This window comes from Xenia sp. Carnegie-2017, unplaced genomic scaffold, assembly GCF_021976095.1.
Source record: "Xenia sp. Carnegie-2017 unplaced genomic scaffold, XeniaSp_v1 HiC_scaffold_16, whole genome shotgun sequence".
Taxonomy (NCBI): Eukaryota; Metazoa; Cnidaria; class Anthozoa; order Malacalcyonacea; family Xeniidae; genus Xenia; species Xenia sp. Carnegie-2017.
Genome location: NW_025813469.1, coordinates 6,045,706 through 6,063,747, shown reverse-complemented (window position 1 = coordinate 6,063,747; position 18,042 = coordinate 6,045,706). Strand labels below are relative to the sequence as shown.

Genomic DNA, 18,042 nt, shown 5'->3' with positions numbered 1-18,042 from the left:
CCTGGAGGCGTCAGAGGCAAGATGACTAAGATGGACATGGCGTTTTGGACGACCACTTGGGAGAAGACGGTGGCTGCTTCGGTGATCAGTGATCAGGAGGAGCATCTTGCTCGTTTGCAGGATGATATGGTGCAAAACAAAACAAAAATTGGGAATGAGGATATCGAGGGCACTCTCTCTTATACTGTCGCGCTGCTGAAGGTAAACAAGCTCGAACTCCATGGCGTTGGTGATCGTTTGGGTAGTTTACTGAAAATTGCTACAAGAACGCTGCCTGATCTCGTACGACAGGACATTGTGGTGGTGCGGTTTGGGGAGGTGCGAATCTGAAGAATGGCAAGGTACAGATTCAGAGTCTCTGGTTTGAGCGGGCTGAAAACCAGTGGTATCATGAGAGCAGCGGTAAACTGCGAGAGGCTTGGGGTTGGAACTTCCATCTCTTCTGGCGGGGTGATGGCACATCTCGTCTTGTTTTGATTCTTATTTTGCAATCTCATGATGTCTTGCTTCTTCGGAATTTGTTTTATATTATACAGTATGACCTTTTGTGAGCCCTCCGCGCCCCCTGTCGCAGAATTCACTGAGTTCGTCCAGAAAATTGATCTGCACTCTGATTCGGTTTGTTTTATGGAGTTTATTAGCAATGAACAATCTACACAATCTCTTCGACTATTACAAATTTGAGTCTATTTATATGTTTACATTTCGTGACTTACGTGCACTATTACAACATGAATTAATTAAGAGAGAAAATACTTAGGAAGTGTTAAGTATATACACCCTAATTTTTAATTATAATTTTGGCACACATAAAACTCTGCATGGGAACTTATAAAATCTGGCATGCAATAAAAAATATAAATGAAATATCCTAAATTATACAACACTCTCCTCCCCTTGACTCACTCAGGAGTCAAGCATCGCCCTAACCTTCCACCTGGCGTCCAAAGCCGCCTTTCTCTTAGTCTTCTCCTTACATCCGCTAACCATATCCTCCTTAACAACCCCTTCAACCTTACTCTCGTCTTTAACCTCAACTGGATATAAATGCTGAATCGCTCTATTCAACACCTGGCGACGACCGTTTGTCATCACGCAAACCTTTGCACCACGAACGACCTTATCCTTGCCACAAATCAATTCCTGAATCACACCTGTCTTCCACTCCCCCCTTTTCTTACCCTGCTCAAACACAATGACCACATCCCCTGGCTTAATTATCGCCGACTGTTTGTCTGCCATCCCAACCTTATGAAATTCCCGAAGATTCGTGAGATACTCCCGTTTCCACCTGCTCCAAAAATGCTCCAGTATGGCACTTAAATGTTTGAATCGTGTCCTAGTGTTTGTTCTAGTCGAATCTTGTCCTAAATCATTAATTTTTGAGTCCTTGCTATCGGGTAATGTCACGATGCGCCTACCATAGACTAAATGTGCAGGAGTAAGTACTTCACTATTCACTTCCTCGTACTCATACGTTAAGGGTCTAGAATTCAATTTAGCTTCAGCTTCAGCTAGAACAGTTGTCAGTTCGTCGAAAGTAAGTTTTGCATTGCCCAAAACTTTCCTTAAACAGACTTTCACTAGCCCTATCATCCTTTCGAAAAACCCTCCCCACCATGGGGCCTCTCTAGGTTAAATCGCCACTCAATGTTCTTAGCGCTAAGGCAATTATCTACTTCTTCGCATTGAAATAAGTCGCGCAACGTCTTTTTTGCGGCTTTAAATGTTTTGGCGTTGTCAGAAACAATAAGTTTCGGTGTTCCAAACCTTGCAAAAAATCTTCTTAAACAGCGCAGAAATGTCGCTGCACTCAAATCGTGCACTAACTCTAAGTGAACCGCGCGTGTCACACAGCAGGTGAACAGCGCAATGTACACCTTGCTCATACTTGCCTTTGTTTTACGTACAAAGGTCCTGCAAAATCTACGCCTGAATTTTCAAATGGTGCGGCTCTCCTAACCCTAAACTCTGGTAACGCTGCTTGCTTTATTTGTGTACACGGCTTACTGTTCCATCGTTTACAAGCTACACATCCACCGCTCACTCTCTTAACTTCCTGTCTGCCCTTGGGTACCCAATACTTCGACCTCAGTTGCGCCAACGTGCTCCGAACTCCCCCATGCATAACAGATTCATGACACTGCCTAATCACTAGCTCTGTGAAATACTGTCTCCTAGGCAAAACAATCGGCTCTCTAGCTTCTGCCTCCAAATCTGATTCACCCAATCTTCCCGTACAATGCAGTATCCCGTTCATTTCTATCAGTCCGTACTGTCTTTCTAACTGCTTAAACTCGGGTTGCTCTCGTAACTCTAGCTGGGCTGACTTTATCCACTCGCATTCTCCATCATTCATTTCGCTCGCTTTTATTGGTCCGGTAAAAATTTCTAATCCTAGTCTTTTTTGTTTCAAATTATAGACGAATCTCTTCACCCACGCAGTAACTCTTAACAGCCGTGTAAGTGTGCTGTATTTACTTATGCTAATGACATTGCCAATTCCAAACAATGACCTTGCACTTATGATTAGGTTAACAACAAATGACCTTTTCTCTTCAACCTTGCTGTCTACTGTGGGAACTATCTCCTTCACCATAGGATAATGCCTTGGACTACCCCGCAACCAAGACGGTCCTGACCACCAAACCTCCGCGTTCTTTAACTCAGTCATCAAGACCCCTCGCGACCCTAAATCTGCAGGGTTTTCCTTACCTGGACAATGACTCCACTCTGTTTTGAACTAAGCCTTAATATTTCGTCAACTCTATGCTGAACAAATTGCTTCCAATTGCCTGAGTTGACTATCCAATACAAAACAGTCATACTATCAGTCCAATACTTAACGCCCTCAAAATTATACTCTGACTCTAACGCTTTCCTGACTGCAGACATTAAATGAGCCAATATTCTAGCTGCCATTAATTCTAACCGCGGAATACTAAGTTCTTTCATCGGGGCTACTCTTGTTTTGCTGGCAATCAACTTAACACGAACATCGTTACCGTTCAAAACTACTAGATACACAACCGCACAATAAGCTCGCTTTGACGCATCCCCAAATCCATGCAAAAAATATCTCTGCTTTGATTCTGAGCCAGATGTGTCAGTCACGCCGCTCAAGTACCTGCCTATTGAAACACTCTTTACCTCCTTTAGATCTCTCAACCACTTCTCCCACTTCTCTTTCACACTTTTAGGCAATGTATCGTCCCAATCCACGCCACTGTAACAAATATCTTGAAAGAGAATTTTAGCTTTAACAATCGTAGGACTCAAGAGCCCTAATGGATCGAAGATACAAGCTAACAGACTCAACACATTTCTCTTCGTCGGTTCCGTGTTTTCCGCTTTCGCACTCAAATTTTCGAAATCGAATATTATTACGTCCCCGACGCTATCCCATTCCAACCCTAATACTTTACCAAATTGACCCTGTACTTGAGCAAGCGTGGTTTTCGCATACGTTTGCTCATCAACGCAACTACTTTCCACGTCACGCACATCTTCTTCAATTTGCGATCTTAACGCACTATCATTAGTCCGCCATTTGCGTAACTTAAATCCGCCTTCATTCATGCGTTCGTTGGCCTTACGATATAGCTGATACGCTCGCTCTGTACTAGATTCACCGCTGGCAAGATCGTCCACGTAAAAGCTTTTAGCAGTTTTTCTGAAAATTCCCTATCGCACTGTAAATATTTGCTAATATGATGCCTTAACGTCGAATTAAGCAAAATGGTGACGAATTCACCCCAAATACGACTCTACAAAACGGTAAACTACAAGATTCAAATTGTTGCGCAGTACATCATCTACCCACAAAAACCTTAGGCTATCTCGATCCCTTTCGTGCACTTCAATGTTTAGGAAGGCCTTCTCTATGTCCGCTATTAGCGCTATTCTTTGCTCACGGAACCTAAGCAGAATATCAAACAAAAGTGGATTAAGTGAAGGTCCGATATGCAAACAATCATTCAAAGAGACACTTGACTTGAGTACTTTAGCGCTTGCGTCATAAACCACTCTAACCTTTGTCGTCTTGGCATCCTTTCGCACGACAGCTTGATGAGGCATGTAATGTATTTTGGCATGAGAATTAATCACACTATCTTTTCCTACCCTCTCTATGATGCCTAACTCTTCTTGGGCCTTAATGATAGTGTCATATTCCTTCAGTAATTCTGGGTTCTTACCTAGTCGTCTGATTTGTCCCTTCATTCTCTTAAGACTTAAGTCATAGTTAGTAGGTAAAGGATCGTGACCCTCCCTCCAGGGCAACCCCACTGAATAACGCGTACCGTCAAAACTAAGATCGTTTATGACCGATTCATGCACATCACTTACTTTGTCCTTAATTCCTAGGCTTTCTAAATCCCAAAAGTTTTCTACGTTGATACAAGTTTTATTAGCGGAGCAAAAATTTACCTGAGCAGTGGCGGGTTGATTCTTATCCGTGCTTCCAACCGGCCCTGAAACTACCCATCCAAGCACCGTCTCGATAGCCACAGGCTCCCCCTGCTTCCCTCGCATAATACGACCTTTCTGCAACGACCACAAGTAATCCGCACCCACGAGTACGTTTACCTCCAATTCCTCATTTACCTTACAAACATCAGACAACCACAACCCCTTCAAATGTTCAAAGTTATTTCGAACCACCTCCAAATGTTGATTACTAATTACTGATATTTCTGGTACAACATATGCCTCGATAGATACGACTTCACCACCCGACAACGAACTCAAATCCAATCGCACAACCCTTCTCAACTCGTTCTCTAAAGCCCTTTTCCCAAACGTTCCTATTCTCAGATTTTCTTCACGAACGACTTTACATCCCAACGCTTTAGCCGTCCTTTCAGTAACAAATGATCTCTGACTCCCAGAATCCAACAAAACCCTTACTCGTCCCGACTTACTACCAACCAGTTTTGCTTGTGCAGTTTGCAAAGCAACATTGCATCCTGCTTTTTCACAACTATTCTTAGGACTTACAAATAGAGTATTACTACTATTGGTATCTACATTCCCAACCTCCCCTTGTCCAACAGTTCCCTGGGGCTTACTTTCCTTTCCCGAATCACACAGAGCCTTGTGGTGATTCTTCTTACATATACTACATTTAATATTGTTGTCACAGTCACGAGCCTTGTGGCCCTTTTCCAAACAAATATAACAACGACCGTATTTCTTAATAATATTCTTACGTTCCTCAATTGATTTGATCTTCTCACATTCTTCATGCCGATGACATCCCAGGCAGAATGCGCAACGAACCGGTCCCAATTTTGTCAGGAGGGCGCTTGCTGTTTTCGTATCGTTCCGCCTGGCTCCATTTGACGACTTCTCAGGATCACCATGCCGTTCTCGTTGCTCTCTCTGAACTCGATGCTCTTCTCGCAGCTCAACTTCGCACTTTAACGCTCTTAACATATCGTCCATATCCCACTGATGGAAGTTTTCGCCTCTCGTGATCAACAATCGAATCGATTCCGGTATCAAGTTCAAAACGTAAGGTACCACGATTGATGAATACGTAGCGCTGTCCACTCCCAATGCATCCAAAGCTCGATGATGTGCTTCGACACTATCACACAAGTGACGAAGAGACGTAATATCTCTCGGATCTTTCACTCTATCTAAGTTCAAAAGTTTTTGCATGTGCGCTCGTTGGACCGATTCTGGCTTCCCATAGCGTTCCTTCAACGCGTCTATTGCAGCGTTGTAGTTCGCCGAAGTCAAAGAATATCTCGCGATACATGACTTCGCTGGTTCGCCTAAGAGTCCCCGAAGATAATTGAATTTGTCAACGTCGGACAAACTTCCATTTCCGTGAATGGCGCTTTCGAAGGAATCCCAAAACTCCTGCCATTCGCAAACATTTCCATTGAACCGTTTAACGTGCAGCTTTGGTAATTTTGCGCAAACTGTTCTATTGGTCACCGACGCTCCTCCGTCAGACCTTAACGAACTGTTCATTCTATTTTCCGAAACGCAATTGTCGTCAATCTTTTGGCGAAGCTTCCTCGCCATCGACTTTGCTTCAGAACTTATTTTTCCAGCTTCCTCGACTTCGCTGACAATGTCAAGTTCTGACGCTTCTTCGTCCCCAGCAATCAAGTTAAGGATGTCTTCATCCAGGTTTTGGAACATAGCGACTGTCTCCAAGATTTTGTCGCGTTGCTCTTCCGCGTCATTCTTTCTTCGTTCATCGAATGCGTCGACTAAGCCTGCTGCCGACGCCACAACTTTCGTCAGGTAACCGCGATGAACTGCTCGTACTCTTTTCTTTCTTGCTAACTCCTCCATACTATCCGGCTCGAAGGACCACTTGTCGCAGAATTCACTTAGTTCGTCCAGAAAATTGATCTGCACTCTGATTCGGTTTGTTTTATGGAGTTTATTAGCAATGAACAATCTACACAATCTCTCCGACTATTACAAATTTGAGTCTATTTATATGTTTACATTTCGTGACTTACGTGCACTATTACAACATGAATTAATTAAGAGAGAAAATACTTAGGAAGTGTTAAGTATATACACCCTAATTTTTAATTATAATTTTGGCACACATAAAACTCTGCATGGGAACTTATAAAATCTGGCATGCAATAAAAAAAATATAAATGAAATATCCTAAATTATACAACACCCCCTTCTTCACCTCCGGTGTCGACGGTGCCTCTCTATCCTACGCTGCCTACTGCGAGCGATGCTGGAAATACGTATCGATTACAGAAGATTTCAGAGGTCGAAGCTCGCTTGCACACGGAAAAGGAAGCCCGCCAAACGCCCTACAAAATGTACAAACGAGCTGTGAACAGGTTAGACGGTGCGGGCAATGCCCTGTCTGCTATCACTGTGGGCAGCTCTGTTAGCTGCGTGGCTGTACTCAGTACCGTCGTCTTAACTCCTTTCGGAATCGCACTTGAAGGCCTAGCAGCTGTTTGTGGCACGGCCACTTTCGCTGGTCAGGTTGTTAGCCGCAGACTGGCCAAGAAAGCTGAAAAACACGATCGCATTCGGACGTCGCCGTGACCGTGCTCCGAACAATCTTGCTGATCACAAGCCGATTGCTTCGAGATAGCAATTGCAACAAAAGTGAGTACCAGCTCTTTTTGGGTGATGCAGAGCGCTCCGCTTCGTTGAAAGACGACAGTAGAAGCCAGACAAAGAGAGCTCTCCGCGAACAGACGCGAGAGCTAGAAGCACAGCTGGAAGCTGCACGTGCGGGCGGGCGTGAGGAGGGCATTCAGCTCGGGCGCATGGACGCTCTGAAAAAAATCCAGCGTCAAGTGGCGGATGGCGATTCACGCTAGACATAAACTTTGTGCGTCGTTGACAGTGTTGCATCATCTTGGTGTGATAGTTTTTATCACCCCACCCACGCCAGGGCTTCAGACCGAAGCTGTGATCATAATAAATCACTGCAGTGAACATCTCTTTTGTTTACGAGGGAAAACCAGTAGTTGAATAAAACGGTGTGTATGAAATAGCGTCAGTGGTATGGAGTGTTTGGCATGTCAAACTGGCGCTATGAGCATCATGAATCTAACCGGGCATTTCAATGGTCCGCGGCATAATCGTGCGTGGTTGGCTGGTAAAGCTATGAAATTCGTTTGCCACTTGTGTGACGACAGCTGCGGGGATGTGGAATGGCTATGTAAGCATGTCAAGTCGCCTGGGCACCGAGAAAAGCTAGTTGAGGAGCTGATGTGATGTAGGGGATGGCCTCACCGCTTCCTCCTGGCTGGTCCCGAGGAATTGCAACGGCAAGTTGTGCTTGCCAGGTAGCGAGTAGATGCCCACCTCTGCATGCTGGACTGGGTCCTCGAGGGGAACCCTCTCGACGAGTACTAACTAATTATCACATCTGAACTATTAGACCCCCGACGGCCGTCTGCGCGGGTGCGGGGGGTGCGTTAGCCATCTTTGGCTCATGCCGTTGTCCAGCGTTTGGCCTTCGCTGTTATGTGATTTTTGTGCCGACCTATGTGCTTATTATGTGCTTACTATGTATGTGAACCACATATGCGAACTAGGGCCGAGGCGCTTAGATTTGTGTATACTCTTTCTAAAACTGTGAAGTGCACCAGAACCGATGCGATTTTTTATCGTGACCCATGTATGCACTGAACCCTCTATACATCTATGCGTCTTTTTGTCGGGACCCATGTATACTTCGTACTGTGTAAACGAACTAGGGCTGGGGCGCTTAATTTTGCGTATACTAGGTCTCAAGGTGTAAGGTGCGCCAGAACCGGTAGTCTCTATACTACTGAATCCCTTTTAATGACAGACAAACGTACGAACAACTAAAACTAGACCAATCACCATCATTAGTAAGCAAACTTATCAGCAAGATCTTCCCTATGAGAAAATCTAACATTAGTCTCAAGAAAAGCTACAGTCCACTGAAACTTTCATTAAAAACTAAGCACTATACAAATACCGGACAACCATACAGTAGTGTCTTTTGATGTGAAATCATTGTTCACCAGTATTCCACTTAATCTGGCACTTACTTTTAAAAAACCCTCATTACAGACACCACGGACGTACTGCCATTACCGACAGAAGACATTATGCAGCTGCTGGAGCTCTGTCTCATCTCGACTTAATTCCATTACACAATACAAAACAATTACATGGAACAGCAATGGGCTCACCCGTTTCTGTTGTAGTTGCTGAAATTGTAATGCAATCTATAGAGGAACGGGCGATCACGACTTACAAACATGCACTGCCTTTTTGGTTTCGCTACGTAGATGACACAATCACAGCACTACATACAGACGAGATGGATAACTTTCAAACTCACATCAACAAGCAGAACAATCACATACAATTTACCAAAGATGTCGAGGAAAACGGAACTCTTCCCTTTCTCGACTGTTTGGTAAAACAGGATAGTCAAAAACTACGAACAGCAGATTATCGCAAACCAACACACACTGACCGACTACTAAACCAATCATCTTACAACCCTACATCATACAAAGCCACAACAATCAGAACATTAACAAGACGTGCACAAATCATATGTGATTCACCGGACGCTCTACACAACGAAAGCACGTGTTTTTGACAAAAACAACTATAACTTTGACTACATCAAACGCAACACTTACAAACCCAACAAACACAACGAAACGAACAACTCAGCGACAACCGCAGCGATAGCATACATCAAAAGTACGTCTGAGACTATCCCGCGTATCTTACGACCATACAACATACGTGTCGCACATAAACCAATCACAACGCTACGACAAGTACTAACCAACATAAAGGACAAAGAGCAATCCAACGAACGACAAGGTGCAGTTTACAGAATAAACTGCTCCGACTGCCACGCCTCCTATAGCGGGGAAACTGGCAGGAACTTAAACATAAGACTTACTGAGCACAAACGAGCTACTAAGAAACAAGACAAAACTAATCACATTGCCGAACATCACCGAATCACAAAGCACAACATTGACTGGGACTCGGCAAAATGCACTGACTATGGACAACGGCGTACATTAGAAAATTGGTATCCAAATCTGAAACAAACCCCTGAACAGATCACAGCAATTAATGGCACCTTATAAACGACTAATTCACAATACAAACAAACGATTAACTAAAAACATTACACTTCACACTAATCCACAATGACAATACACATTTCCTGTACACACAATACAATGACGTAAGAGCAGATAACAATACGGCTAACCTGACGTTTACTCTTCATTTGACTCTGAAGATGGTTTCCACTAAGGTTGTCGAAACGTCAGTCAACAACAACAAAAAACAGTCCTTCTACTAACCTGGACGATCTTCATATAGAAACATGTAATGATACTCTCTTATTATTGATGTGGCAGCAAGGGTTTTTTTTCTACCACCAGTGACTAAATCATCCATATGACATTGTTGTGTAGTTTCTAAAATGTAAAGATAACTTAAGCTGTGTATCTGTCATTGGGATTAAAGTTAAAACTATGCTTCTGCTCATCGAATTTTTCAGAGGATCACATTGCTAACCTGTTATGTACAAGTTATGGAAAATATCATGTGATCAGAAATTATTGATCGTAAATTCTATTTCAAATATTTTCATTTGCTATAAAGAGAATGTGCGAAATTTATTGATTTTGCAAAATAAAGAGAAAGTGCAAAATATACTAAAATTTAACGTGCTGGAAACGTTATGGAGCATTTTTTTGATGGCAACTGACGGTTTGATTTTACATACATTGTTTTAGAATTTCTGCAATCGTTAATTTTATCCCAGCCCCCCTCCCACATGTATCAAAGTTCGGCAGCTATTGTTACAAGGCTTTCATTTTTGCAGAAGTTGTCTCAGAGCTAAAACTCCTTTGAAAGAATAGAGAGCAGAAGAACTCAATTGAAGAAATTTGTGCAGTTGGTTGAAAATGCCAAATTCAACCATTCCAACGAGGACAGTCCTTCATGACAACATGGATCAATTTTTCCTAATGGTGAATGGATTCGTAGTTGTCTGTAAGTTGAGCTTCAACATAAATAAACACAAAAAACAGAATAGGGATGCAAGTTGCTTAAAGCTATAGGGTTAGAGTAGGGTTAGGAAACTTTTAATGTTTCTAAAAACACAAAAATAGATTAACTTTTATAAACTTGATTTGATTGATCGGCACTTCAAGATTTATTTTAGCTAATGTTTTGCTATGTATGTAGTTCTGACAACATGTCGGTGAAAATTTAGCCAGGCTTGCCAATTCCTCTCACAAGGAGGAAAGTATTTCAATCCCTTTTTCTCTTTCTTAGCCTGGGTAGCTTTATTAACTGCTCGTCTTAATGTTTCATTGAAATTTGTTTATATCTTCGGTAGTTTGGTTCTACAATATGTGATGCCAGAATTCCTCTTGACCATCTTTCATTTTTTAGGTCGTACTAAAGTTAAACTTATAATAAATGGCTTTGACTTCTGCCTTTTGGACATATTTGCTTCTTAAATAGTAAAAAATTATCGACGCACGTTTTTATGTTTTAATTGCACTATCTAATCAATGCGTGCTTACTGCATGACGTTTCTCATAAGGAGCTAGTTAAAATTCATGGTGGGTTCGTTTCTTGTCTTAAAATAACCATAAAACATGGCGACTAACTAATTAGAATAAAAGCGGAGCCGGTGATGTAGTTGGAATCATCCCTTAAGTAAGCCCAAGTTTTTCAACATGCGAAATCATGTTGAACAATCTTTAAACTATAGCTACATTTAATACAAAATGTTTCAAAACTGTTTCAAAAACCCGTAAGTGTTCAGTATCTGTTTGAGTAAAATGGATGCTTTATTCCATTATATTTGAGTTGGGGTTTCCGGCAATATTTTTGTCCAGTTTACGCTCTGAAAGCCTTCCATATTATAGAAGTTTTGTTAAAACTGAATTTCATGGTAATAAACGTAATAAGACATTGTCAAAAATATTGGAGAGATATAGTCTTAGTAATCATGTTGTTTGCAATGAAATACATAAAAAATAAACCTAAGTAATAAAAAATTAAGTTAAACACGATTTTGCTGAAAAGGACAGCGACTAAAATAATAATTGTTTACTGGAAGACAAATATTAAATGAAGATATGACCTTCGCACTTATCTGGACAATATAAGCAATTGTCTCATGAACCTGAAAAATTCAGATGACTCAACGGGATTCGAACCCATGACCTCTGCGGTGCCGGTGCAGTGCTCTGACCAACTGAGCTATGAAGTCACACAGTCGAGGGCAGGTCAATTTTGTTGGGCTCATGTTTTCTTGTGACTGGACTGTCATATGAAGAATGTTATATGCAGTGCGGTGTTTGCAATTAAATGAAGATATGATCTTCGCACTTTGCTGGACAATTCACGAGAAAACATGAGCCCAACAAAATCAACCAGCTCTCCACTGTGTGAATTCATAGCTCAGTTGGTCAGAGCACTGCACCGGCACCGCATAGGTCATGGGTTAGAATCCCGTTGAGTCACATGAATTTTTCAGGTTCATGAGACAATTGCTTAAATTGTCCAGCAAAGTGCGAAGATCATATCATCATTTAATTTCAAACACCGCACTGCATATAACATTCTTAGGAAGACAAATATATTGGTCACAGCATTATTTGCGTTCAAAATTTCATGTTGTTTGCACTACGTTGAAGCCTAAAGTAATGACGCTTCATTGAAATGATTGAGAGCTTAAGATTTCTGGGACGTGGTGTTTGACGACGTGTTAATAAGGTGCATAAAGAGGGCAGAGTGTAGCATACGCATAGAACCTTCCAAAAGAATATAATATTTCCTCATTGAAAGTGACAGATCCAGTATTATGTGAAGTCAACTGGAGATTCAAAAGAAGTGATCTTGCCCGGGTTATGGATATTCTTTGAAACATTTACTTGCCCAAAAGGAACAGTTTGTGATGGAATCAAGAGCTTATGCATTTTCTTAGTCGGTTTTTTCATGTAACAATGCATATACAGTGACATAATTCAACTTTTTGGTAGTTCCAGAGCTAAGTATAGTTTTTAATAAAGCGTCAATTTCATTTGGGAAAGACGTGGGAAAGGATCACCCAATTGGAATTATCAAATACTGAACCTTTGGCATCTTTAGCAATATACTGATTCAGTGTGCAGCAAAGGAGGAGCATAGGATAAATGCTTTGGCTTTATCATAGGAAAGTGACAGCAATTACTCGTCCTGGTGAAATGCAATGAACTGTTTATAATGGACATACGAGTGTACATAATTTAATGTATCAGTCAAAAGCAATGCCAAATGACCTCAGTCTTTGGACCTGCTGGTAAGTTAACAGTTTAGAAATGTTGGTTTGATTATGGTATCCCAAACTTTAACTTTATTGTTTCTCTGGAGGGAGCTGATGCTTCAGATATAAAGTTAAACCATATAGTAGGGTTAAACACGCCTATTTAATTTATTTCCTATTTAAAGCAAGGAGACTTCCCACATAAAATTTGGTTATAACTGCGTTTAATTGTGCTTACAATAACAATAGTGATGCAGTTGTATTAATAGTACAAGAGATGTATTAAATAAGTTACTCTATAACATCTGTGAGTGCTGATTATATATGTTAATATATAATAAGTTGCAATATTTCTTCGGTTTAAGTACCAAAAGATTTAAATATGGCTAAAGCCCGACGGCCCCTATATACTTTACGCTGATCATGCCAAGCCTGTAATATAGTACAATAAAAATTTTTAACTGCAAAATACTTGTACCTGTACATAAAACATTCAAAATGAATGATTTTTGCAGAAAGAAAAAGATATGATTCAACAATGCTTGTTGATTCTTGCCAGTTATAGAATTTAGAGCAATTTGCCTAAGTGAATGGATTGCTTTGTGTATGTATGGGGATGTTACTTACTCTCAGTATTTGCATTGTAAAGTATCATTCAAAATCGTCAATATACTTCAAAGATGGAGGTTTAACAATTCCATTAGTAGCTAGTGTACACAAATATCTGTAGAAAAGCTCTTTAAAGACTTTGCAAACTATTTTCAAAAATATATGTAGGGTTGGAAAAACTTATGTAGTTGCTAAGATCTTAACAAATGCCCTAACTACTGTGCAAAGAAACAATACTGTAAGGTTTTGAAATAAAGTCACCATCTATTGAGGAGTACTTTTATTCAAAGAGCAAGTGCAAATTTCAACTTGATACAAGTTTTAATACTTGATCAATATATTAAATATTTATCTTCTTTATTATAACAACTGATAAATATTAAAAACTTAAACCAAAATTCGTGGAACTACCACTTTACCAATATTAGTCTTACCGTTCACGATTTAAATCTTAGAGAAATTCTTGTTTTTCGTGGTGAAAGTTGGCAAAAGAAGATTCTCCCTGCATATTGTGTGTTGAAAGACGCCTATACAGCCTTCAATAAGCTGCTTAAGTATTTTGTCTGCCCCTGTTTGCTAAAAGGGAAGCACCTGTCCCCGGCAATTCGCTATAAAGCTCAGCTAATGAGCCAAGAATTCCGTGAGGTTGTATGTTTTCTCAACTCTTAACAATTTAAAACAATTAATCAACTAGATTTAAATATATTTCACAGAATTTAAAACTATCTATATTTCCGATTTGGATTAAATACTACCGGGCTGTTTTTGTTGAGTTGGATTGATTGAAACAAGTTTTGGTTTAAATTTAGAGAACTTTGGTCTAGCATTGTAGAAAAAGTATCAAAAATTAAAAAATTCCTCAAAGTTCATAATTATTTCTAAATTTTACTCAAATTTCAACCCAAGCTCCCTGCAAAATTCTTCTCATGCGTCAAGTCGATAAAGCATGTTTTTGCACAATTTCTGGGAACTTGCTCTTGTTGTGATATTGGAGGAAGAAGATAGGCAAGAAAGATGAATGAAAGTACTTACAGATTTATATAATCTTCTCAAACCTTTACTTTAGGTCACTTCAAAGTTGTTTTCAATTCAACCGAGGTCTTAAATTTTTTCTGGGGACTGTTTCCAGGAAAGTGACAGGAAAAATATGGATATAGTACATGACCGAAATAAATAAAATACACAATTTTTGAAAAAAGCTTTAAACAATGGATTAAATTTCTAGCTTTACTTCTTCTTGGATCATTTCAAACTACTGCATAGAGAGCCTCCTGGATAGGAGCGACTGACTTGTAAGGCATGAAACGGATTTATGCCAAAAAATTGTAAATCATAGAATTCTACAAAAGCAATTTTGTAAGAAATTTCAATATAGTTAAGGTAACATTTCAAATGATCCACGAAAGCCTCCCGATGACTTATCAAAGCCTCCTAATTTCAAAACTAGCACCCACACCGGATATCAAAGTCATATCCATTCCACTTGACCTTTTTTAAGTACACCATTATGTTCATTTGTAGCATCTGTATCTTCACTAACATTTCATACTTTATATTTTTTCTTATATTTTTTGCTTTAATAATCACACGAAACTCCCTAAGTCTTATAGCCACGTTCCTAACATGTAAATCTTTAATTATGCATAGACGAACATCTTTACAATTTTTATTTATTAGTCTGATGATATCTTGTGTAAAGGCGAAACATTACTTGAAATAATTTGTACTTTCTTACAAAATGGTTATCCTTAGGATTTTTTGTTAATCAATTTTTCTAACACATGTTCTTGGATGTCTTCGTCAGACTCAAATGTAAATATTCTAGTCCTTTGCAAATTTTGGATGAAACCTTTAGAATTAGATTACCTGTAAAAACTAAAAGCGTCTCTCTAGTGGACAAAGTTAAGAAAGTCTATTAAGATAGTGAACACTTTCTTTATTTTGAATATACAAAATTAAAGCATAAATACCCCATCATGATTGGACACGGGTAAGATGCGGAAGCGATACTATTGTGCTTCAGCGAAAACAACAATCTTGCCTCTTATACAAAGCATTTTTCTTTTTCAGCGGAATCTCAACAAAGCTTTTAATTTACGGCAATGTAATCAATATATCTCCTCTTGTATACAATTCCTCATGCCCTTTTGCCAATCCGTTTTCTTTTACTGATTTCTCCAATACTAAAATATGATAAATCTAGGGTGTTTTTTAAGTATTCAATTTTGAAAGATATATTCGAGCTAAATTAACATGATGGAAATACAGTATAGAAAAATTTCTCACTTTTTTGGCGTAGGGTCTACACGTGTATTTGCATATGTAGAATGCAATGTGCTGACTCGTAAAGTTTCCGCAAGCTAGTTGCTTATATAAAGTATAACTTTCCTGGCCATGCAGGTGAAGTTTCACTAAGCAGTGTACATGTTTTGTAAAAAAATATAGTATAATTGAATTCGATAATGTTCGTTTTACAGTTGTACTTATGTTTAGGAACTCGAACTATTTTAGACTATTTTACTGCCCGGCCTGTAGTACTAAAATTATGAACAATTTTTGCAGGTGCTGGATCTCTAACCTAATTAACTAATAAAACTATTTCATATTAAAGGAAAAATGCAATAAATAACTTTTTTGACAGTGCCTGGTGAGCCGGTACCAGTTACACAGTAATATTAACATGAAACCTGGTATTCAATACCCGATACCTGCTACATAGTTCCCACTACCAAGCACTCGATATCCATTAGCTGTCACATTAGTGATTATATTAGATCACTTGCAGAATTTGTTCATTTCTGGACTACTAGTGTCAAACAACACAAGTAAAAGATGCTTATTTTATATCAGATTAAGCTTATCGAATTAAAAGACTGAAAAAAGTATCAAATAAGCTGCATTAAATAAATCCAAGCTTAGGAAAATGCTTTCATCAACTTTTAATGACATAGTTAAATGTGAAGCATATTTGTGCAATGAAAGACAATAAAATATTTTACAAAATTTTTATTTTTATCTTAGTTATGCAAGCCGGTTTTGCATTTCTTGAGGCTGGATCAGTTCGATCAAAAAACACCACAAATATTTTGCTAAAGAACACCCTGGATTTATGTAAGTACACGTAAAAGTATATTTTATCGGTTGCCGGTACAACGTGACGTGTGTAAAATTTCAAAGTCGTGAGTTTTAAGAATTTTGATCTGGAGGAAGCGGATGTTTATTAATTATGAAATACCCGCTCACCTATGTAGATTTTATTTTTTCCTGGGCATAGCACAATCTCATGGTAGAACGTGCAAAGTGGAGACATACAGAGTTAGGTACCTTGTGCACAGTTTAATCCGTAAGTTGTGGTACGATTTCGTTCAGCATTATTTGGCACATCTTAGAACTGAATACTTTTTTCAGCTTGCTATTTTCGACAACGCTGAATCAATAGTGGAGTTCCCAAGTCGTGGACCCGAACCTTTTTGTAATTCGCAGTTTTTATCATCACTCAATCATAATAAAAAGCTGCCATCTTTATTTTATCCGGAGAAACATAGAAAAACTTTATTCGTAGCACTATATAGAATAATAACAACCATAAGGTTTATAAATCTAAATACGAAGCCTAAGTCCTAGCCTTTTTGCGCGGTTTGTACGTTAGTTTCAATCCTTCAAAGTTGAACAGTCACAAGATTTATATCTCAGTTCCTGATTTTCAAAGTTAAATACACTCGAAGTTTGTACGTCAGTTTTACTCTCCTGAATGAAAAACCTACTCGGCAACAATAAAACTAGTAAGCAACGCCCTGAAAAACTTCAGACAAAGATCAACTCTTCACCAAAGATTATTTTTTACAGCTGAAAATTTACTACTTTGGATTCGTTGTACCTTGCAACTTGCAATGAGAAAAAGCAACTAAAAATTACATTGTCCACTTAAAAGACTGTATAATAAGAAAAGATGAGAAGAAAAAGTTTAATCAAAAAACTTTTTTCATCGGAATGTAAATTTACAGACAGTATCGACAGTGCTTGTCTTTTTTTGCCATTTCACTGGATTTAAATTCTTTTTTCTCAAGCAAATTCATGAAAGAAAAACTTCAATGTCCAATTTCATACAAAGTGTTGAGTCCATAAGACCTAGTTTATATGTCAAATTTCTGTCTAGTATAATACGTCGAATCTGAAAAGTTTCATTCTATGCGACGGAAGGGGGAAGGCTAAATTGATTGTTTTCGATGGATTTAATTAAATACGATCTTCTTGGTTATCTGAATCACAGTTTGATGATTTTTCACTTTGTGCAGCCTAAACGTATAAAGACATTGTAAAAAAGACACATCCAGTAAAGTAAATACAAAAACCTGCTTTTAACAGATGAATAAATGACAATTGAAAGATTCGTATTAAAAAAGATTCGTATTTTTATTCTGAACAATCAAAAGACTAATAAAATAAGTATTACATGATTTAATCTTAACGTCTACCTCTTCATTTGAACTATCATCACTCAGCAAACAACTATTTTCTACTGCTCCAAATCTCGCTGCGTGACTGTTAACAGAAGTGTCGTCGTCAACAAATAATGGTTCTTCAATAGCCACACAAAGTTCCACTTCTTCGTTTATATTATCATCTACCATTGCCTCAAATTC

The 18,042-nt window shown here is 39.1% G+C and overlaps 3 protein-coding genes and 1 non-coding gene across 4 annotated transcripts; all 4 read right to left on the bottom strand.

Annotated features, from left to right (window-relative positions):
• Positions 1-1,885: 1,885 nt before the first annotated feature.
• On the bottom strand, positions 1,886-2,674 carry LOC124435910. The gene has a single exon (XM_046985840.1). The coding sequence runs from the start codon at positions 2,672-2,674 to the stop codon at positions 1,886-1,888; it is 789 nt and encodes a 262-aa protein (XP_046841796.1).
• A 17-nt stretch (positions 2,675-2,691) lies between these two features.
• LOC124435908 lies at positions 2,692-3,579 on the bottom strand. Its single transcript, XM_046985839.1, has one exon. It carries the CDS (start codon positions 3,577-3,579, stop codon positions 2,692-2,694), a length of 888 nt encoding a protein of 295 aa, XP_046841795.1.
• Positions 3,580-3,750: 171 nt separating this feature from the next.
• On the bottom strand, positions 3,751-6,312 carry LOC124435907. Its single transcript, XM_046985838.1, has one exon. The coding sequence runs from the start codon at positions 6,310-6,312 to the stop codon at positions 3,751-3,753; it is 2,562 nt and encodes an 853-aa protein (XP_046841794.1).
• A 5,369-nt stretch (positions 6,313-11,681) lies between these two features.
• Trnaa-ggc lies at positions 11,682-11,756 on the bottom strand. The gene has a single exon. It is a non-coding gene; the product is annotated as a tRNA-Ala (tRNA).
• Between the last annotated feature and the right edge of the window lie 6,286 nt (positions 11,757-18,042).